We start from the raw sequence: 24,054 nt of genomic DNA, 5'->3' as shown, positions 1-24,054 counted from the left end.
GGTTTAGTTAAAACTTGACCCAGAAGAGTTTCTCTTTCTCCATTGCCTCCCTCTTAGAGCTTTATGTAACATAGATATCCTGATGGCTCCAAATTCTTTTCTCTAGCCTAGTCTTCTACTCTGAAATCTAGGCTCCAGGCTTAGCCACTTGATTGACATCATTTGGTTGTCTGGTAGACTTAACAAACTGAATTCCGAACCTTCCCTACCAATCTGCTCCTCCTAATATCTTCCCTTTCTCAGGAAATGGCAGCTTCATCCTTCCAGCTCAGGCCAGAAACCTTGGAGTTATCCTGAACTCCTCTCTTTCTCTCATACCCCACATCTAAACCATTGGGTCATCCTGTTGGCTGTGCCTTCAAAACTTATCCAGAATCTAGTCACTTGTCACCACTGCTGCCACCCTGGTACATGCCACCATCCTTAACATCTTTTTCCAATGGTTTTAGCTTCCATGGATGATTCTGTCCTGAATCAATTATGATCAGTAGTTGATGATTATAAATTTGTGATTTTCTGTTTCTGTTACTCCTTTTATTTTTGTTAGTTGATATTCTCTGTTTAAAAAAAAACACTCTCGGGCTTCCCTGGTGGCGCAGTGGTTGAGAGTCCTCCTGCCGATGCAGGGGACATGGGTTCGTGCCCCGGTCCGGGAAGATCCCACATGCCGTGGAGCGGCTGGGCCCGTGAGCCATGGCCGCTGGGCCTGCGCGTCCGGAGCCTGTGCTCCGCAACGGGAGAGGCCACAGCAGTGAGAGGCCCGCAAAAAAAAAAAAAAAAAAATATATATATATATATATATATATATATATTTTAATCAGTGTCTTCAATGGAGGCTGTATCACATTTGCAATGACATAAAGTGATAGATAATAAATAATTTAAGTTCAAGTTAATTTTGAAAAGCTGGGGCAAAGGGCTAAATTCTTTTTTTAATGTAAAATTTGTGTATTACTTTTGGGTTTTAAAATTCAGAAATATACTTCAACATCCATATCTTCATCAGAACCAAGGGCTAAATTCTTAAGCGATGATATTTAAAAGAGTTGAATGCATCCAGAAAACAAAATACTACAAGTACAGGGTAGGAGGGATATGCATGCAAAGAGCTCTAGAAGTTTTAGTTAATAATGGACTTAACATGAGCTAACAGTGTGATGTGACAACCAAACAGGTAATTCCACATTGGGCTCCCTTAATAGAAGTAGTATATAAGAGCAGACGGTGGTCTCACTCTCACACCAGGAAAACTGTGTACAGTGCTGGGCACCCTGTTTGTAGAGAAATAGAAACTTGAGTGTGTGTTCAAACCAGAATAGTGACAGAACTCGAACCTTCCTCAAAGGGTCATTGAGCATGAGAATATTTATAGCCTGGAGAATTTGATTGTCTTCAAATATTTGGATGGCTGTCATAGGAAAGAAGGGTGAGGTGTGTCCTGCCGTCAAAAGAAGATGAAATAAAAAGCACTGAGTGGAAGCCCCAGGAGGCAGAGGTTTCAGTTGTCACTGAGAGTCAGAGCTGCCTGAGGATGGAATGTATAGCCTCAGGATGAAGTTCATTGTCACTGGACTGGTTCAAAAAATAAACTGGAAGACTGCAGGGCAGGGAAGGTAACTTGTGTTAAGATCCTTTGCGATAAGTAAATTCTTTTTTTTTTGTGCCTTTAAAAAGATTTTTTACTTAGTAAGTTGTACCTTCGTAATAAGGGAAAATCAAGATTTGCTTATAGGGCAGTTATAATTTTTCTGGCGAATTCCTAAAACTAATAGAAATTAATAGCTTGCAGAACATTTTATCCAAGCATCAAAGTGTATGATTTATTTCTAATACTTTGTTTTAGTCTGTATAGGCTGAACAGTATAAAGTTATCACATTGTAGGGTTTTTTGCAGGTTTAAAGCACTACTGTTTTTCCAGATTACTGGCTGATGTTATCCTAGACCATGTTAGAAATTTTGGTGTTTCTCCCTTCCTCCTTTTGCTTACATAATAGTATGTAGATGGTACAATATGTTGGTTAACCTCAGTCTGACACTTAGATCATGTTTTCTCTTTTGCCCTATCAGTGTCTGGGATGTAAATTAACCAGTAAAGTGGCAACAAGAAATCAGACAAAGAAAATTTCCCATTTCTTTCTACTCACTTGTAATTCTCCTAATTTTGTAGGGGTTTTCCACAGGAAATCACAGAAGAATAGTTGAAATGCTTTATCTTATGTACTTTCCTTCTGAAGAAAGGAACAGTTAATTGTCTTCTTCCCAGAGTGGTCCAAATTCTTGTACAGGCAGCTGTGTTTACTATAGTACAAATTAAATTCTACGTTAAGTGATATCTGTAAGTACTTTCAGTCATTAAAAGCCAAAGTATTTAATTACTTCTCTAACCAGTGGATTTCAGTGAAGGTGATAGGATGGGTTTTCTAAGCCAGAAAAATATATCATGAGGATGATTGTATGCCTTTAAACAGAAAGAAATCAATGACATTTAATCCCAAGTAAATTTGAATATCACAGAGTCAGAAGATACTCTTAATTATATCAAATTAAGTTTTCATCAAACACAATGTGTTGAGAGACTTTAAAACTATTTTAAAAGGATGTTTAAAACTTATATTAATAATTTCTATTTTCAAAGAATAAATAAATCCAAAACCTAAAGTTTTTATTTTGCACATACTTCAGTCATACCTTACCTGGGATCTAATCCTCCTAGTTACTTTTATGTAGTTTGTAAAGATTTAAAAAAAAAAGCTTCGTAGATTAAAAGTTTTCATTCTGTCTTTGGTTTGTATGTTTCTCTCCTACCCCCCTACTTGTATAATGGAAGCATTTTTGACATATCCCCAGAAAAGTTGGTTCTTTATTATCAGGATTTAACTTACCCAGGGCAGGACCCTTCTTGGATTTACTGAAAATAAACACTTTGGTTATTCAATTTCAGTTTTAATGAGAAAAGTTGAAATCTTTGCCTAACATAAAGGTTTTTCTTTGTCTCTAAATTTTGATTTTCCATGCTATCAGAAGCCCCATTGCAACAGGTAATTTGAGTGTTGATTGTATGTTTTCTCAGTTTGTAATTGTGTTAAATGTATTTAAAATGTTCACAATTTTAAAAATAAGTTTACTGTTAGGATCCTTCCAACTCAGAAATTCTGTGATTTTAAACTGTTTTTTTTTTTAGTTTGAAAATGTGATCTTTGGGGTGTTGTCCTGTGTGTCATATATATATATATATATATATATATATATATATATATATATATATATATATGACTAGGAATCATAGAATTTCAGAGCTGGAAGACATATAGTTGTTATCTAGTGATTCTACACATGAAGAATTCGGAAGCCCAAAGAGATTAGGGGCCTAACACAAGATCGTAGCGGTAACTGGCACCTGGAACTCTGGCCGCTTACTGGAGCACTGAAAATCTGCTCTAAAAATTAACCCACATTATCTGAAAATGTGCAGACTTCAGGAGAGTGTTCCTCTACAAATTTAAGAATGTTGAGGCATTTATATTAAGCACAATTTATTTAAATCCTATAAACTGTGCTCTCATCCCTGTTGTTTTCTCCAAACTTGGAATCATACTTGAAAATAAATTACAACTTGGGGTAGGTTAAAGTGTCTTGATTTCACACTCCTGGGGTATTTTTCAGTAATTTAGAAGTGTAAACTGACTCTGTGAAGTTAGGCCTGTTTTCAAGTGGGAGGGTGCCCGCACATCTCTGGGATGCTTGTGGGGAAAGCCCTCCTTGTGTAGCTGCCCTGGCAGAGTCTAGCTGGGATGATGAATGTGAGATCACCTCTCCAGAGTACATGGGGCTTGGCGGCCAAGGCAGCGCTTCTAGTCCTCCCAGTCTCACTTCTATTTTATCTGGAACCAGCCCTTGATGACTGTCTTCCGCCCATCCTTCCACCTTGGCCAAACTCCAGCACCATGGGGAGATTGTATGTCAGGGTTAAGTTCTCCCTGAGAATTTGAATTTATAAAAATTAAAGATGTTTTAGCACCTCTACAGCCAGTCTGTCTGTAAGCGGAAGTTATTTTCTCAGCGGAAAAGCCTAAGGGAGTACAAGTGCTTCAAAAACTCCTCTTAGAAATAAAAATGGTGCCAGGGTTAGGTCTTCCTAAATGAGATTTCAAGCCAAGGAGTCAGTAGAATTTCACAAGTTAATTGGCTTCATGCACTCACCTTCTGCTAGGACTTTTCAGAAACTTCTCAGGGTAATCCCTCATAGTTATAGTAGAGAGATGAACCGCGTCACGTGACTGTAACCCTTCGACAGATCTTAAGGCAAGATGGCCTGATGGGCCCTGCTGTCAGCATTCTTTCCTAATAGTGCCTGGGAGCTGTTAACTACTTGGCTGCTCGCTCCTTCCTCAGCGTAGCCTGGAGCCAATGATTTATTCAGTCATTAGTTCTTTGAACAGCTCTTAATTAAATACTACTGGTTCCATCCTGAGGGTTGGGGAAATAGAAAGAATTAAATAATGCCTTGGTATCTGAAATATGATATTGTTTGTTTTATTCACCACTGTAGAACCAGCACCTATAGCTGCCAGGTAGGAATTGCAGAATAAAGTAGTACTTTTCAGATGAAAGAGTGAATGACCTAATGGCCCTAAGGTAAAAGATCCCGCTAGTTGGGGTGGGCAGAGAAGACTTCGAGGCAGAGATTGCATTTGGGGCTGGATCTTGAGAGGTAGCAATTTGAAAGCATGGATCTAACTAGAGAAAATAGCACAAGCAGAAACGTCAGCAGCAAAGGCTCAAAAATAGAAATCTCTGAGGTTGGATAGGAAAAGTGAACAATTCTGCTGGAATGAAGAGTACATGAAAGAGAAAGGTGGGAATGAGGCTAGAGAGGTATGATAGGGCCAAATCGTGCAAGCCTCAGGAATTTAGACCACATTTTGTAGAAAGTGGGTGGATTATATAAGTTTTAATATAGGAATGATACGCTATAATGAGCATTGTGCTTTAGGAATATAAATCTGGTAGCAATCTGCTGAGGGATTAGAAGGGAAAAGCACAGGGACACCAAGTGGGAAGAATTGCAGTGATTCCTCATGAGTTAAACTCTGGTTCAGGCTGAGATAGATAAACTAGGGGAGTGAGAATAGAGGGAAGGGACAGGTGCCAGAGATTTTGGGGAGTGCCACCTGGCTGAATCAGTTAATTCAGCAATTGATTACATGTAGAGGACAACAGAGGAATCCCAGATGATAGGAGAATTTTGGTGCAGTTGCTTAGAAGGTGGTGGTTTCACTTACTAGGAGGTGGAGTATGTTTCAGAGGAAGGCCATTCATGGGCCTTCAGTCGTGGGCAAATTGAGTTATAAGTTATGGACAGGAAGATGCCCTGCAAGCAGCTGGAAACGTTACAGATTCTTAAAAGGAAGGTAAGCACATGAGACTTAATTGAGGAGTCGTCCTGCATGGACTAGATAATTAAATCCAGGAGACTGCATAAAAGTGTCAAGAGAGTGATTATGGTAATGGTTAGAGATAGACCAAGGACTGATCTCTGGCAGGACTTCTTTTGAGGAGGAAGAGTGCTTTAGCAGAACTGTCTAGTGAAGTGGGAGGGGACCATTTTGAGGAGGGAACGTAACATATCCTAGGCTACAGAGAGGTTAAGTGGGATGAAGAATAAGAAATGGCTGGTCAGTTTGGAAATATGGAGTAAGTCATGACCTTGAAGCACTTATTTCTTTGGGACATAGAGGGATTAGTTAATTTGCAAAGGTACTACAGATTAAGTTGGAGTTTCACCATTGGTGATTAGAGCTTTTCTTGCATACTTGATAAGGAAAAAAAGAGAATGGCACTCAAGCAGGTATAAGTGCCTTTTAAGAATGTTTCTTACTGAATTATAGAGAAAATCAAATGAAAGAATGGTTCTGTATTTCTTACTGTAGTGCCCGGCTCATAGGTTTCAATAAATGCTAACCTGTACAGTTGTTATCATCATTATCAGAGAAAGAGTTTTTCCAGATAAGCGAGAAGAGTGTACATGATTTGTGGATAAAGGGGAAGCGTCCTTTGGAGAGGGAGGGAGGAGAGTAATTTGAGGAGATCTGGAATAAGTCTGACAGTAAGTGCAAAAACAGAGTGGTTGGACCTAGAAAAGGGAACAGAGCTACATTTCTCTGAATTGGCAGCGGATTGTAAAGTAATAGGGATGTTTTGAGCCTGGGTGACAGTTAGGAGAAGAGAGGTTGAAGAGCCTGGCATGCAATGCATTTTCACCTTCTCATTACAGTCAGAGGAAATCTCAACTGCAGATATCTGCTTAAAACATGAAGAGACAAAACAGAATCACTGTCATCTCTTCTGCCCCTGCTATGAATCAAGCACTGTATTAGACAGTTTAAATTGCCTCCTGTAATCCTTGTGAAAATTCAGACATTATGTATTTGCATTCACATTTTACAGATGAGAAAACACATCAGAAAGGCTGAGTAACTTGCCCAGGATGGCACAGCTAGTAATGGGAGGAGCCAGGATTCAGAGCCGGGTCCATCTGACTCCAGAGCCTGTGCTCTTTATTGAAAGGGAGCCCAGTAGTTTGAGATCTTGGAGGTGTAGGCCTGCACTGCTTTATGGTAAGGTCCTGTGGAGTGGTTATTCATGTCAGTCACCAGAGTGAATATCAAAGAAGGGCCCTCTCATTTGGGGAGTACATGACTGTGAAACTGGGGTGAACCAGAAATGTGAATTCTTGATCCCTGAGGGCAATAGTAAGGCAAGGAATAGAGAAAATGTTTTGAGTCAAGTCCCTAGCCTCTTCAGTACAGCAGGAGAATGCCTTATGGGTAACAGCCGTTGGGGTGGAAAGGGGGAAGTCCAAGGGGGTGTCTTGGACTTCGGGAGCACTGTTACCTTGATTTTCCAACAAGATGATTCAAGAGTCACCTTCCCTTCACTTTCCCACAGCTGCCTGAGTTCCTGACCCTCAGCAGTTAGATTCCTCTAACCATACTGCAGGTCCAGATAGAACCCACACCAAGATGCCCTTCAATCAACTTACGCTAATGTTCTGCTCTGGTGTAAATAATCACATTCTAATTTAAATAGCCTATTGAGAGGCTGCACTAGGATCTAGCCTTTTTTTTTTTGAAAAGACAAAATAACAAAAGAATATAATTTCTTAATTTCCATCCCTACCTAACACAGCTCTTTATATTTTAATAAATCACCTTCCTAGCTGACATTTTAGTCACCTTATTTAATCATGCATTTGCTACAGGATTAATTATTGAATGCCCACAGTATAACAAACATTATTGCAGGCATTTGGGATATGACAGGGAAGAAACCATTGTCCCCACTCTTACAGAGCCTTTGTTCTAATGGGGAAGTTAGGCAATAATCAAAATAAGTAAGATATGTAGTATATTAAATGGTAACTAACGCAGGGAGAAAATGCAGGGGAAAGCAGCAAGGAATTCAGGGATGGGAGTGTTAAAATTTTAGATAGGGTGTAGGGTAACCCATGAAAGCTCCCCTGAGAAAATGGCATTTCTGCAAATCCTGAAGGGAGGTAAAAGAACATGCAGGTATCCAGGGAAAGAGTGTTCTAGGCAGGAGCTCTCAGGTAGGAGCTGAGCTGGCAAGGAGGCTGATGTGGCTCCAGAAGGAGTAAGAAACAAGATCAAAGAGGAAGTGGGGTCAGAGGGCCCAGGGCCTGTGTGCTGTTGTAAAGACTTTGGCTTTTAAGATGGAAAGCCATTAGAGGGTCTGAGGGTTTTTTTAAACTTCTTACCATGGAAAACTGTAATCATATATACCCAGAACACTACAGTGAGTCCCCTTAACGACTCATTCATCTACAACAGCTTTCACTTTTGGAGGACTTTGAGTAGAGGAGTGTCCACACTTGGCATGACCTGACTTGAACGGGATCACCTAGGAGAACAGGCCATGGGGAAGTGGGGGAGGCATTGGAAACTAATCATGGCAGCTTGAAACCAGGGAGTAGCAGTAGAGATGGTAAGAAGTGGTTAGTTTGGGGATATCTTTTAAAGGTCTGACTAAATACTATATATTTTATGCTTTGTTCCAAAAAAAGAATTTGAGAATGCACGTAGTGCAGCAATGAGGGTAAAGAGATGTAGAAAAGAAATTCAGTAGAAAAGAATACTACTGTTTTATTTTCTATTTAAGAATAAACCAGGTTTAGGGGCTTCCCTGGTGGCGCAGTGGTTAAGAATCCACCTGCCAATGCAGGGGACACGGGTTCGAGCCCTGGTCCAGGAAGATCCCACGTGCCACGGAGCAACTAAGCCTGTGCACCACAACTACTGAGCCCTCGCGCCACAACTGCTGAAGGCCGCGTGCCTAGAACCCGTGCTCCGCAACAAGAGAAGCCACTGCAATAAAAAAGAGCCCGTGCACCGCAACGAAGAGTAGCCCCCGCTCACCGCAACTAGAGAAAGCCCGCGCATAGCAATGAAGACCCAATGCAACCAAAAATAAATAAATAAATTTATTTTTTTTAATAAATTTATTTTTAAAAAAATAAATAAAAGAATAAACCAGGTTTATAAGCCAGGTTCCAAAACAACTGGCCTATAAATGAACATTTGCAACACAGTTCATCCATAAGTTACATATTATTTTGTAACCATGAACAATTGGGCCATGCAAAGGGTAAACATTTATTTTTAATATATTAATGAGATAATGACACCTATTGAGGTGCAAGTCCGCAGAGTTAGCAATAGTGTGTTACTTGATTTTCTGAAAAAAGTATGATTTATAAGTGGCTATATTTGATGTAATGAAACTGAAAATTCAAATAAAACAAAAACCAGGGGTCAAAGTATGACAAAAAACTCAAAACTTGCAAAGTGGAGTTTTACATAGATAGTGATTTTATTCCACTTCTCTACATAGTTGATGAAGCCCTCTTTGTCTATTTTGTTGTGTTTAATGGGCCAGTTTGCCCTTCCAGTCCCAGACAAACATCTGAGCCACGTGTGCTGTTGGTCAAATAAGTAGGGCAATAAAAAAGATGAAAGAATGTGAATGAATCAACGCAAATCCAGGAGCACTACTGGAAAAACAACCATGTTATCAACAGTGAGTGGGCCAAAGAGGATATTTTCATGTCATCCCATCTTACAAGAACACTGCACCTACATTCAGAAGACTCAGGATGAATTCCAGCATCCTCCAGATCTTGACTGTCTCACCTTGGGTTATGTCATTTGTTAATCTGTCTGAACTGTTTCCTTATCTGCAAAATGGGGATGATAGTGCCAAGTCTGTCTGCTTCACAGGGTCTTTGGGAAATCGAGGTGGGAAACAGCCCCTTTTTATAAAAGAGAAGGAAAGAAACTGGTGCTTCCATAGTACATGCCATGTGCCAGACACTGTGTGGTTCTCACAACAGCCCTCTGAGGTCCCATTATTGTCCCATTTTGTAGGTATAGAGCGTGCAGCTCAGAGAGGTTATTTATCTTGTGTAAGCCCACAGAGCTGGAAGAAGAAAGAGCTGGGATTTGGTCCCAGATTGGATTAGCTTGAAGTCTGCTGGCTTAAAAAGAAGGAACTAACTTTACCAAGCATCTTCCCACCCTATGCCAGAAACTATTAGATATGGTTCTGTACTATCTTGCTTGATGAAGGTTATTCAGTACTTCCTGTGTACTCAACAAATAATAAAGAATAAAGAACAGTAAAGTCTCTTTTGCGTCACTGAGAGGAGGTATGTTATGAAAATCATGTTCTTTTCTTTCCTTCTCCAGCTCCTCCTCTCCCTCCCCCCTTCCCTTGTCCTCCTCCTCCTCCTTGTTCTTCATTTTGTAGTATGACTTGCACCGTAACAGAGGAGAATCAATGCACAGTTTAATAATGTCTGTGCCATGATTTTGTTTGTAAAGAAGCCTTACAGGGGGACAAGTGCACTTCTGCCACCTCACACCTTTCATGAGACCTTCTTCCCCACAACACACACCAACAAAACCAAACAAACAGGTTTTTCAGGGATAACTGTCACGATCACTGTGCTAGGCAAAGGAGAGCTATGAAACACTGTGCACATTGGACATATACAGAAGAAAAAGTGATTAAGCCAAGTGGTAGCCAGTGTACTGGAGAATGTGAACGGGCTTTGGAGGTGGACAGACCCAAGTTCAAAGGGCTGCCCAATCACTCCAGTTACAGGAATGATGGCAGTTTAATTCATCGTAATGTGCCTCACTTCCCTTGGCTGTGGGATTGGGTGGCACTACTGATCCCACAGGGCTGATGTGAAGATGGGCCGAGTTAACAAGTCCCCTTCCCTTCCATAAAAACAGAAAGTGAGGGCTTCCCTGGTGGCACAGTGGTTGAGAGTCCGCCTGCCGATGCAGGGGACACGGGTTCGTGCCCCGGTCCGGGAGGATCCCACATGCCGTGGAGCGGCTGGGCCCGTGAGCCATGGCCGCTGAGCTTGCGCGTCCGGAGCCTGTGCTCCGCGGCGGGAGAGGCCACAACAGTGAGAGGCCCGTGTACCGCAAAAAAAAAAAAAAAAAACCAGAAAGTGAGGAAGTATAGCTAGATGTGCTCTGGGAGTTGAACAAGCAAGAGAGGTAAGACAGTAACCCTTCAGTTGCCAGTTGGTTTTACCATCTTCTTGCTGCAATGAACTCTGTATAATTTTCCTGCCCTCTTCCTATCACATTCCCCAAAAAATGGACAGTGGTGGAGTTTTGTGGGCTAAAGTGGTGAAGGGAGTGTCATGGAAGATTCAGATTTAGGTTGTACCTTTGAAGAATGGATGGTTCTACACAGGGAAGAGAAGGAAGGGACACCCTCAGGTGGTAGGAACCATGGGAAGGAAACCCTGAAAGGTGGTAGTAAGTAGGACTGAGGAGATGATGAGTCGGACTGTCACCACAGAGCTTTCAGTTTGTGCTGCTCTCCCTGCCAGCAATACTCTTCTCAACCCCTACCCACCCCGTTGTCCCTTGTTACATTCTTACTCTTCTTTGAGAGCTCAGTCCTCATTACTCCCTCAAGGAGCTTTCTCTGACTTCCTGACCAGGTCAAATCCCTATTCTGCATGTCCTGTGTAAGTGCTTCATAGTTATGCACTTACGTTTATTTGTGATATTTTTGAGCAGTATTGGTCCTACTCTTTAATTCCCGTAAGAACAGGAGTTATGTCTGTTTTCTACTCAGCTGTGTATCCCTCCATTCCCTGACCTACTGCAGTGCATGGGACATAGAAGGGACTTAATAAGTACCCACTGAATAAATGGATACATTTTGGTTGTCGGTGAGGTAATAGCCTGGATAGGAGAGAGGGTTTATATTTGAGATTGCTAATCCTGTTAGGTGCCAAGCACTTAACTCATTTAATCCTTAAAAACAATCCTATGAAAGCAAATGTATTATTACTTTCATTTTAAAGGTGGAGAAGGTGATGTCCAGTGATGTTAACCATCCTTCCCTGCTGGCCCAGCTATTAAGTGACAACAGATGGGCTTGAGCACAGCAGCCTGGCGTCAGAGCTCTTGAATTTAACCACATTCCTCTGCTGCTTTAGCAGTAGAGGTCAAAGTTAGATACACAAGTAAAGTTAGGGTAGATTTCTGTTTGAAAAGTGTGGATTTTCCCCTCCTCTTCTTCAGGTATCATCATCATCACTTCATGAGGAAAAACTCAGCAGAAAAGAACTACTTCATGTGTCACGTCTCATGTTCATGTTGACTCTACATTCTGCCAAAGTGATGTGTCCAAATTATTAACTCAGCAAGTAAAGTGGACCTTTCAAAATCTGATTCTTAGAAAATTCTAGGTTACTTCTCTTAATCAGCTTTAAAGAACCAGTATGCACTTTTCCAGAGCATGACAGAGTTAGTTGCTTTAAATAAAAGGAGGTGATTTGACTAAGTTTGGTATTATCTGAGGTACCTGGTTTCTGTTTCTTACTCAAAAGGCAGATCTAGCCTGTGGTCATCAGTAGGTATTGAGTCGTAAAGCTCCTGGAAGAAAGGCTTCATTTCATCAAGGAAGCCAAGGAAACCTGAGCACCTCCAAGAATGATAGGTATTACTACAATAACATAATTATTACTAAAATAAATAAACAAATAAATAACAAGGCCCAGTAAAATAAATATGTCACTCTGGAAAAAAGTCTTACCCTAGGAATAGAAGTGGCCTGAATTGGTCATTTATTCTAGCCACCTGCCTTTAAACGGGATTTATAAACTTTCACCTCAGGGCAGTTGTATTATTTAAAGGTCTCTAGGTAGAGGCATGTATTACAGTAATAAGATCGTGTTAACACTGTGTATTGCTGTTATTTACTGGGCAGTGGTCTTCAAGACTTTCCATGCATTCATGTATTTAATCCTCATCACAAACCTGTGAGGTCCTGTTATCATCCCCATCTTACAGATGAGCTGAACACTGCCCAAGGTCACAGAACTAGTAAACAGTGGAACTGTCTTCAAACGTGGCTAGTCTGTCTGTCAAGGCCATGCTCTCCCTGTGTCCCTTGGTAGCTAATTGTCACCTTTGTCTCCTTGGCTCTAAGTGATAGCTTAACTTGTATTTAAGCCAATAGTGCTTATTAAAAGCTTGCTATGCTCAGACTCTTTAAAAAATAACCCACCCTTTCTGGCAGACACAGTTGCTTTCTATAAACTTAATTTTCAAGGGAAGCACTATGCAAAGAAGTAAAAGGGAGGCTGAATAAGAATAATCTGATTCTCCATAGAACAAATGAATTTCTGAGTCAGTTGCAAATAGCTCTCCGTCATTGTGGCATTTTATGAAGTATTCCCTCCCCTAAGGTAGAATTCCACTGTCTTCATTAGCCATAGAGCCTGAAAATAGAAAATAGTATTTTTTTTGTGTGTCCCCATGCCTCAGCTTTCTTCCTTCAGTCAGTATTTTGGAAAGTCCACAAAACCCAGGGGCCTCCCTGTCGTTGCCCTGTGGCCTATGTGAAAAACCAGATGATGCCATCTGAGCTGACTTGAGCTCTTTCAAATGGATCAAACAGCACATTAGTCATTGGCACATTTTTCAGGCCCTTTACCTCAGAGACTACCCAGTTCCTCATTCTTGCCACCCTTCGATCATGAAGTAATAGCAAGAAAAAGATGTGAGTACTTTTTGAGGAGACCTCCCACCTCTTTCCTTCAGTGCCTGTGACTGATTCCGTCATAGTGGTAACGTTGAAGGGTCCAGATATCCAAAGGGATTGGGCTTTAATGGATGGATTCCTTCTGGTGTCCTGCTTAAGTGGAAAGCCTACCTGATTTCACCCAAGTGAAGCATTTCGTCATGCCTTACACTGTTGCATTCCTATGCTCAGTGCACTTAAAAGTGAAATGACATGGTCTATTTCATGCTCTTTCACTGTTTATTTACTGTCAAAGAAGTCCCTGTGAAATATGTCATCATAACAAAGGCTGATTTCAGATGTTGACACCAAGACACAGAACTGACATCAGCAATCCAGGGAGTATGTAGGGACAACAGCCAACTTTGGAGCAAACCCAGAACTTTTCATTCCCTGTCCTACCCTGAAGGGCAAAGGCTTTCTACCTGTTATAAAAGGGAAAGCACTAAGTTCATAATTGGTTTTATGCCCAGGGGGCTTTTTAAGTGTTTAACCTATTTAAGAAATTATTTATTTGTGCTCTGAGGTGGTCAGAAGCTAATTTAATCCTAAGCATTCTTTGCGATTAGCTTGCTCTGCAAGGACTGGAGGACATTCCCGCAGGTGGCCCTGCTCCTTGGGAAGGGGTGTTAGTGGGTTGGGAAGCAAACTTTTGCAGCGGTTCTGAGCCTGGGTTCAGGCGGAGAGGCCCTAAGGTTTCCAGTGGAGCTACACTGTGGACAGAGGGGAGTCTGTCCTTTGTTCAGGAGAGGAAACTTCTCTCCCCCGAAAGCCTCTGGGGAATAATCCCAGTTCTGATCAACTTTTCCTCAACTCTTAGAGTGGGAGATTGGATTGGGGAAAAAAATCCATACTGAAAAAATCCTAACAAAATCATGCCTCAATGGAATATAAATTCATTTGATGGTATTTATAGTAGAAGTAGATTGGTGGAAAGGAATTCTGTTTCCAAGCAATTTTACTGGCAAGCGTAGGTTCTTCCTCAAGTATATCTCAGAAAGACATCCATCAAGGATCCATCGCTACATGAGATTTCTATCTACTTTCTCTTTCTTCTGAGCTAAGGGTTGCTTGTGCAGATTGAAATATTTCTAACGATTGTATAGTTGGGAGGTCCTGGATTTAGGTCATATACTTCCTTAAAAAGAGACAATATGAGCTAAGGAGTTAGGGTGACCTGGAGTTAGGTTAGCTAAGGAGTTAGGTTAGCCCTGAAAGTGCTGCATCCCAGGAAACCCCCTCATTCCCGGGCAAACGAGGATAGCCGGCCACCCTTTGAGGAGATACAGTGCATTTCCAACAGTTTGGCTGAATTTATCACAGCTTTCTGACTTATAATATTCAGGAAGTTTAAAAATAAAGCCATTGGTCTTTTCTGTGAGTATGGTTTTAGTGTTGGGGCTTTCTCAAGGAAGGAATCTGTGGTCTCCTATAGAGGGCTGGAGAACCAACTAGAGGAGAAAGGGTGTCCAAGCTCTCTTTACTTAAAATGTCATTATCTCCTTGCAGTTTTCTTTTTATTGCTATTGTCATCATTTTAAAGGTATAACAATAAAAACTATAAGTTACTTTAAATGGAAAAATCTTCTAAAACAAGAGCTAAACAGGTGTCAGATCTAAGGGTTTGCACTTAGGTAGTACACTTATTTGAATTAAAGAAACAGATCACTGCAGGCCAATTCCATGGGCTTGGGCGTCCATGGCCAAGCTTCATAGCCAGGTCCCTGGGCAAGACTCTCTCTCCTGCCTAATCTCATGGCAGAGAGTTAGGACGGACTCTTTCTGGTCACCTCTTTCCTTCTCTTGGTTTCCATCAATCAATCAACCCCAATACCCTTCTCACTGATCTTTTACCCAGCTTTTATGACCAAAAATGCAATGAAGGTGCAGCTGAAACTGTGTTCTTGGTTAGTAGCAAGGGGATACAGCATCCTCCAAGATGTGCTCTTCCTTCCAATGTTAACAATACGTGCTGTATTTTAAATGGTCTGCTTCCTGCAGAATATGTTTCACACCCAAAACAACCGCCATTAGCATTTTAATTTATTTCCATCTCATCATTTGTTCACATATTTTTCAAAACCGAGCTGTGGTCGTATATGTACAGATATGCTTAATTTTATATCACACTTTTTATACTTAACTGGCGTGTCTTAAGCATTTTCCCATGTTGTAATATAGTCAGATGTGCTAACTTTGAAATGTGCTTCTTATATAGATCTGCAACTATGTGGGACCTGCAAAGGTTATTGTTCAGTTGGTCACAAATGGAAAAAACATCCACCTGCATGCACACAGCCTGGTGGGAAAACACTGTGAGGATGGCATCTGCACTGTAACTGCTGGACCCAAGGACATGGTGGTCGGGTAAGTGAGGGTGTATGATGTGGTGGAAGGGAGGTGCACATCAAACATGGCAGCCAGGGAACAGGCCCTTTTTATTAAGGGTCTTTCCAAGACCCTCAGAGAGCCCCAGAAGATGAAAATTTGAGCTCTCACTTGGACTCCGAGGACTCCAAAGAGTAAGGTGCCCACTTGTCTGGATTTCCCTGATACAACCCACTTTGTACCTGTTGTCCTGGCCTAATTATTTATAGCACTCCCTTTCACTCTCAAAAGTGGCCCAGTTTGGATGATAAATTATGCAGTCACTTGACCTATGAGACATGTGTGCCACTTTAGCAATGTTTTCCTTCTGGAAATAAGGATAAGGACAAATTAGAAGAAAACTGGCTATAGCAGAAATCAACACTTTATGGATGATATCATACCTTTGGTGATTCCCTTAATGAACTATTGATTCTCGATTTACAGTGTGAACATGTTGAGCATGAAGTGGATAGGTAAATATTATTTCAGTTCTGTGTTGCTTAGAAAGTGTGCACAGAAATGATAAGGGCTTAATTTCCCAAACATACAAACAGCTCATTCAACTCAACATCAAAATAACAAACAACCGGATTAAAAAATGGGCAGAGGACCTGAATAGACACTTCTCCAAAGAGGACTTGCAGGTGGCCAACAGGCATATGAAAAGATTCTTGATCTCGCTGAGTGTCAGGGATGCAGATCAATACCACAGTGAGATGCCACCTCACACCTGTCAGAATGGCTGTCATCAAAGAGAACACAAAGAACAAATGTTGGTGAGGGTGTGGAGAAAAGGGAACTCTCAAACACTGTTTGTGGGGATGTAAATTGGTGCAGCCACTGTGGAAAACAGTATGGAGGTTTCTCAAAAAACTAAAACTAGAACTACCATATGACACAGCAATTCCACTCTTGGGTATATATCCAAAAAACCCAAAACACTAATTCAAAAAGGTACATGCACCCCAGTGTTCATAGCAGCATTATTTATAATTGCCAAAATATGGAAGCACCCTAAGTGTCTATCAACAGATGAATGAATAAAGAAGATGTGGTATATGTATATATATATGATGAAGATGTGTGTATATACATATACACAATAGAATACTACTCAGCCATAAAAAAAGGATGAAATTTTGCAGCAACATGGATGGACCTGGAAGGTATTATGCTAAGTGAAGTAAGTCAGACAAAGACAAATACTGTATGATATCACTCATGTATGGAATCTAAAAAATAAACTAGTAAGTAATACAAAAAGGAAACAGATCCACAGATAATAGAGAACAAATGAGTGGGGAGAGGGGGAAGGGGGGAGGGGCAATATAGGAGTAGGGGATTAAGACGTACAAACTACTAGGTATAAAATAAGCTACAAGGATATATTGTACAAATGGGGAATACAGCCAATATTTTATAATAACTAAAGAGTATAACCTTTAAAATTTTTGAATCACTATATTGTACATCTGTAACATATAATATTGTACAGCAACCATACTTCAATTTTTTTTTAAAGTGTGTACAACCAAGGATTATAAATTTGTCTTGGCATTCATTAGACTTGAAATGTAAATACAAAGAGACATATTCATTTAAGGGTTGGTCAGAGAGATAAAACAAGCCATTTTTAATGAATGAAGTATTATAGAAATAAATTCAATTCAAAAGAAATTTTTAATTAAATTTGTCTAATTTTCAGGAATATCTTTCAGGGCTTCCTAATACTGGTTTAAATAGTTTACAGTAAAATCCCAGTTAATCTAGACTGTTCACTCAAAAGAAAGGAATTGTTTAAATCAACTATAATTAAGCTGATGGTAACATTTCAGGCTTTGAATTCTGATCAGGTTTCAAGTTGGCTGTTATTGGGGAGGTTGAACTTTCATGTTCCTTGGTATTTCTTTGTTTGACTGTTAAAATTTTCAAGTGTGAAAAACCTAGAGAGCTTTCTTTTAAGTCACTAAAATCTGATTCTTTTGATGTCAGAGAAAAAAAAAAACTCTAGATTGGAGGAAGAAGCCTAAATTGATTTGAAAAATTCAACTATGCTTTAAATGACCTTGTTTCAACATCCTCTTGAAAGGCTGGCCTGTTTCCTCTTGTGTGTCACAGTTGGTCATCGTTTGTTTTGGAATACCCTTACAGTTCCTGACTGACCTATGAGAGCTTTGAAATGCAGGGTAATTGTCAAAGAGTTTCGGCCTAATTGATCACGTAGTGTCTCTGCAGATTTACTCGAGTAGGCTACTGTCAGTACGAAGTGTATATTCTCTTTGGTCCTGTTTAATGTGTGTGATAATCATATCCTTCAGAGGAAATTATACATGAAGTTTCCCTACTAACAATATTTGTTATTATAAACATTCCAGTATGGTATCTGTAATTTGGTGTTTCTGTGGTTTGCCTTAGTAGTCTTTGAGGATTTGGGGAGGAACTAATGGTTATTTAATTTGGGACCTACAGCAGGAGTAAAAGTAAATTCCTTGTCTCCAAGGAAAGTGAGGAAATCTGTTACTCTCTTTTAGTGCTGGCATGAGGAGTTCGGTAGTTGGAATTCATTCATTCATTCATTCGTTCAACAGTTTGAGCATCTAAACTTGTACATGTGATCATCAAGATGTCTGGTCATAGCTCTGTGGGGTTTTCTAATACTGTGCAGTTTCACCAAGAAATGTAAGCAAGAGGATGCCACCTAAGAGTTACAGTAGACTCAGTAGCCTCTCCCATTCAGAGTGCTCTGTGAAACCTTGGTACTCCTTTTATAATTCGATTTTTAACTGAGAAACTTTTGCGTACAGTGTTTCCCCAAATGCAGTATTTCCTTCACGATTTCATTTGTCTCTCTTATTTTTTTTTAAGTTTCTAATGCCAGAACCTGTTGCATTTTAGTAGAAAGAGTCTCATGCTGGGGGTCTGGAAACCAGAATTCTGTTTCCAGTTCTGTCGCTCACAACAGTAGGACTGGGGGCAATTTGCATGACTTCTTGGGGACTTTAATTTCTTCCCTTATAAAATCTGAATATTAGGCTACAGAATCTACCTCCAGGCCCTTTACATCCAAATTCTACACTGAACTAACATTAGCTAATACTATGAAATAACATGAGCCAACTTGCCTCATGTGTATTTACAGGATATCAACGATTATTCTTATTTAGTTCTAACTTGTAGGTAAGAATAGCATATAGAGAAATTTAGGAAGATAGCCAGAGTTATTCCTTAGACTTGTCAATACTAGAAACAGAACCATGATAAGCAGTTTTCAATACAGTTTAGGTTAAGAGTATAAATTCATAAGCTGGGCATCAATCCAACACATCAAAAAAGATAAATGGAGGGACTTCCCTGGTGGTCCAGTGGTTAAGACTCTGCGCTCCCAATGCAGGGGCCACGCATTCGATCCCTGGTTGGGGAGCTAAGATGGTGCATGCCGGACTTGGTGTGGCCAAAAAGAAAAAAAAAAAGGTATATGGAAAATGACATTGAGAAGATAAATAACTTCTAAATGATCAAAACCAAAAGAATGACCTTTCTTTGTAGTGTTTCTCTTCACTTTACTCTCAGCATGAGTTCTCAGTAAAATTTAATTTATATTTTTGAAGATATTTTCTTATCTATATTAAACTATTCATGTTTTAGATAACTAAGTCATGATTGTAAGTTTGATTGGTTTAATTTGAGGGGCTTGTCCTTTTAACTTCTTTTAGTTAGCTTTAATTTTGACTTTTTATTTCCTACTCACTTATTTAGTTAGTCCTTCGTGCCTGTCCTCATAAAAATAATCTTTGGTGTTTTATTTTCTATCCTGAATATCAGCAGTTTGTTTCAACAGCATTTTAGTTCTCTGAAATTTGCATTCAATGGAAACTGTTACTTGACTTTGCTTTAAGCCACCTTCCTCACCAATAATCACCACACCCTCTGCTTGCTTCCTGGCAGCCCTGATTTAGAGAGATGTGAAGTTTTTCTTTTTTTTAAACTAGTATTTCCCGCATATACCAATGGTAAGCACTCGAAGTAGATATAGAAATATAAAAATGCAAAACAGAAGCAAGCCTTCCCTCAATGAACTAATGCAGATCATATTAAACTGCTATTTTTGTAGATGCAAGAACAGTTAGCTACTGGCAGTTTCATATGGTTCAACCTTAATGCACAGAAAAGGAGCTGTTTGGAGAAAATGGACAAGGTCTGGACTGAGATTGGAAGTATCCAACTTCCAAACCTAGGGTGTGTATTGTGAGTCAAGGGCTGCTTTTAAATCTCAGGCTAGCCGTGAAGTCAATATTTGAGTCTGGAGGTGAAGAAAGGCCAGATGGAGGAGGCACTTTAGAATCCCAGCCCAAGGACCTGGGGATTTGAACCTAGCCAAAGGGCAGAGGCAGTTCCCAGACGATCGTAATGATGGCAGCATCTGGCACAGTGTAGAGGTTTTCAAACCTGGCTGCTAATTAAAGTCACCTGTGGTCACTTTGTAAAAATACTGATGCCAGGCCCTACTTCCAGAGATCCTGATCTCATTGCCCTGTCTCATCGTGTAGAGCAGAGGTTCACAGACTTCAGGGGCCATCAGAATCACCTGGAGGGCTGGTTAAAACATGGATGGCTGAGCGCCACCCTCAGCGTTTCTGATTCAGTAGGGTTGGGATAAGGCCCACGAATTTGCATTTTAATAAATTCTTGGGTGATACTGATGCTGCTCGTCTGGAGAGTATACTTTGAAAACCACTGATGTGTAAGAATATGGCATTTTGAGTAAGAAACAGGACTGTAGTCCCAGTCCCGTTACTAACCCATTATTAACTGTGATAACCTGTCTTTCTAAAAATTTTTGAAATTAATTTAAATACTGTAACAGTCAGCCTTTAAAGTATACAGTTCTATGAGTTTTGATAAATACTCATATAATCACCACAATTAAGGCGTAGAATAGTTTTATTCCCTCCCCCATCCCCCATCCTGAAAATCCCTGTGTGACCCTTTGGAGTCAGGTTCCCCCCCAACTCTAGGCACTGGCAACCTCTGATCTGTTCTACCCCCATAGTTTTGCCTTTTCCAGAATGATATGCAGATGCAATCCTACAATATGTAGCCTTTTTGGGTCTGACTTGTTTCACTTAGCATAATGTATTTCAGATTCCTCCAGATTGCTGAGTCTGTCAGTAGTTTATTCCTTTTAGTTAATAAGTACTGTTGCATTGTTGCATTGTGTTGATATATCACAGTTTATCCACCTGTTGAAGGACATCTGGTTTGTTTCCAGTTTTTCAGAACAAAGCCACCTTTTGTGTGAACATAAGTTTTCATTTTTCTTGGCTTGGGTAAATACTGAGGAGTGGAATTGTAGGGATGTGTGCTAAGAGTATGTTTATCTTGATAAGAAACTGCCAAATCGTTGGACTTCCCTGGTGGTCCGGTGGTTAAGACTACTCCAGGCTTCCACTGCAGTGGGAACGGATTCGATCCCTGGTCAGGGAAGTTCCACGTGCCGCATGGTGTGGCAAAAAAAAAAAAAAAGAAGAAGAAAAAGAAACTGCCAAGTTGTTTTCCAAAGTGGCTGCACCATTTTGCATTCTCACATGTTAACATTTATGATCCTTGTTTTTTTCTGTTTTTTATCCTAATAATGTCTGCTCTCATTTTTCTTTTGCACTTTATTATAGAAATTTCCAAACATATACAAAAGTAGAAAGAATAGCATAGTGAGCCTTCGTTGTATCCGTCACCCACCTTCAACAATTAATTATTATGTGGCCAGTCTTGATTTAAATGTACTCCTGCCTAGGTAACTTTGTTACTGATATCTGATTTAGTTCCATTGTGGTAAGAGAATATTTGGTATCATTTGATTCCTTTTAAATATATTGAGGCTTGTTTTATGGAGGGAATATGGTCTGTCTTTTTTTTAAGTCAGTCCTTTTTTTAAAAAAATTATTTATTTATTTATTTTTGACTGTGTTGGGTCTTCGTTTCAGTGCGAGGGCTTTCTCTAGTTGCGGCAACCGGGGGACACTCTTCATCGCGGTGCACGGGCCTCTCACTATCACGGCCTCTCTTTTTGCAGAGCACAGGCTCCAGACGCACAGGCTCAGTAGTTGTGGCTCACGGGCCTAGTTGCTCCGCGGCATGTGGGATCTTCCCAGACCAGGGCTCGAACCCGTGTCCCCTGCACTGGCAGGCAGATTCTCAACCACTGTGCCACCAGGGAAGCCCTGGTCTGTCTTGGTAAATGTTCCTGGTGCACTTCAAAAAGAATGTTTAGTCTGATCAGATTGAACGCATGTTCTGTAAATGTCAGTTGGGTAAGGTTGTTTGTTCAAAGCTTTTCTCTCCTTACTAATTTTCTCTCTACTTGTTCTATTAATTATTGAGAGAAGATTATTGAAATCTGACAGTATTCATAAATACATCTATTTCTCTTTTCAGTTCTATAAGATTTTGTTTCTTGTATTGTGAAGCTCTTTTATTAGATGCATAAAAATTTAGGATTCTTATGTCCTCTTAATTGATCCCTTTATCATTATGAAATGACCTTCTTTTTTATTCCTGGTAATATTCTTTGCTCTGGACTTTGCTCTTTACCTTGACTGAAACTAATATAGTTACTTCAGCTTTCTTTTGAATAATGTTAGCTTGGAACATTTTTTTCCCCATCCTCTTAGTTTTAACCTTTTTGTGTGTTTATATTCAAAGTAAATATGCACTGCATATAGTTGGGTCTTACTTTGTATTCCGTCTCACATACTCTGTCTTTTAGTGGGGTGTTTAGGTGACTTTTATTTAATATGATTACTGATATGGCTGTGTTTAAATCTACCCTCTTGCTGTTTGTTTTCTGCTTGTCATATCTATTCTTCATTCCCCCTTCCCCTGCCTTCTTTTAGATTAATTGATTATTTGTCATTTCATTTATCTCCTTTTAGATTTATACCTCTTTGTATTTTTTAGCCATTGTTTTAGGTTTATACTATACATCTTTAACTTATCATAGTCTACCTTCAAGTAGCATTATACCTCTCTATGTATAGCATGTTAACAGTATATTTTCATTTCCCCTCTCTTGACCTTTGTGCTATTATGTCATATATTTTACATCTGCATATGTTGTAAATCCCACCGTATATTGTTTTTTATTTTTGCTTTAAATCATCAGTTATCTTTCAAAGAAACTTTTAAATAAGGGAAAGAAAGTATTTTATACTTACCCATGTGTTGACTTCCTTTAATTTTTCTTATACCACGGGTGTGCTGCTGATAAATTCTTTCAGTTGTACATCTTAAAGTCTTTATTTTGTTTTTGTTTTTCAAAGATATTTTTGAGGAGTATAGAAATACAGGTTGACACAGTTTTTCTTTCATGTCCTTAAAATATGCTGCTTCACTGTCTTCTGGCTTGCCTTGTTTCCAAAAAGAAGTCTCCTGTCATTCTTACCTTTATTCCTCTGTACATAGTGTATCAGTTTTTTTCTCTGTCAGCTTTTCAGATTTTCTCTTCATCGCTAGTTTTCAGCAGTTTGATTATGATAAGCTTTAGTGTTGTATTCTTCATGTTTCTTGTGCTTTGTGGTTCACTGAGATTCTTGGATCTCTGGGTTTATAGTTTTTATTAAATTTTAAAACTTTTCGGCCATTATTTTTTAAAATATTTTTTCCATCCACTCCTCTCTTTTCTCTTCTGAAACATCAACCTCATGTATATTTGGCCATTTGAAATTATGCCACAGCTCATTAATGATCTCTTCTTTTTAAAATTTTTTTCATCTTTTCAGTTTCATTTCAGATAGTTTTTTTACTGTGTCCTCAAGTTCACTAATTTTTGTCTGTACTGTCTAATATGTTCTTAATCCCATCTGGTGTGTTTTTCTTCTCAGACGTTGTAGTTTTCACCTCTATGGGTTTTGAGGGGGGGGTCTTTTTTATATCTTCCATGCCTCTCCTTCGCATACTAATGCTTTCTTCTCGACTATATGGAGTATATCTCTCATAGCTTTTCCATGTACTTACCTACAAATTCTGTTTTCTGTCTCATTTCATTTCTGGATCTGTTTCTATTGAATGATTTTTTTCCTCGTTATATTTTCCTGTTTCTTTGTATGCCTGGTAATTTTTGATTGGATGGTAGACATTTTGAATTTTGGATTGTGGGTAGTTGGATTTTTTATTTTCTATGCATCTAAATATTTTTGAGCATTGGGATGAAGTTAAGTTTGGGAATAGCTTGATCCTTTCTAGACTTACTATTAAGCCTTTTTAGGGAGACCAGAGCAGCCTTCAGTCTAGGGTTAACTTGATGCCATTACAAAGGCAATACCTTTCTGACTGTACACCCTAACACTTCGTGTATCACAAGCTTTCTTGAACTATTCTAGCCCTGTGTGTGCTCCAGGGGCTGTTCTGCCTGTGCTTCTGATTGTTCTTTTCCCAGCCTTGGGTCATTTCCTCACACACATGCTCTGAGTGTCTCTCGGTATGTGGTTCTTTCTTCTCAGGTATCGGCCTGTGAATTCTACCCTTGTTGACCTCCTTTGTCTCCTAAACTC

General features: G+C 39.7%; 1 protein-coding gene across 4 annotated transcripts in view; it reads left to right on the top strand.

Moving 5' to 3' along the window:
- NFKB1 (nuclear factor kappa B subunit 1) overlaps positions 1–24,054 on the top strand; it is a 123,175-nt gene that overhangs the window by 49,819 nt on the left and 49,302 nt on the right. For all 4 annotated transcript variants that reach the window (XM_079919681.1, XM_079919680.1, XM_079919679.1 and 1 more), the window contains one exon: positions 15,357–15,505. In XM_079919681.1, the coding sequence (XP_079775807.1) occupies positions 15,357–15,505 (149 nt within the window). The remainder of the gene's footprint in view (positions 1–15,356; positions 15,506–24,054) is intronic.

Source organism: Stenella coeruleoalba (genome assembly GCF_951394435.1).
Source record: "Stenella coeruleoalba genome assembly, chromosome: 4".
Lineage (NCBI taxonomy): Eukaryota > Metazoa > Chordata > Mammalia > Artiodactyla > Delphinidae > Stenella > Stenella coeruleoalba.
The sequence above is the reverse complement of the archived record's forward strand: the minus strand, read 5'-3'. Positions and strand labels throughout refer to the sequence as shown.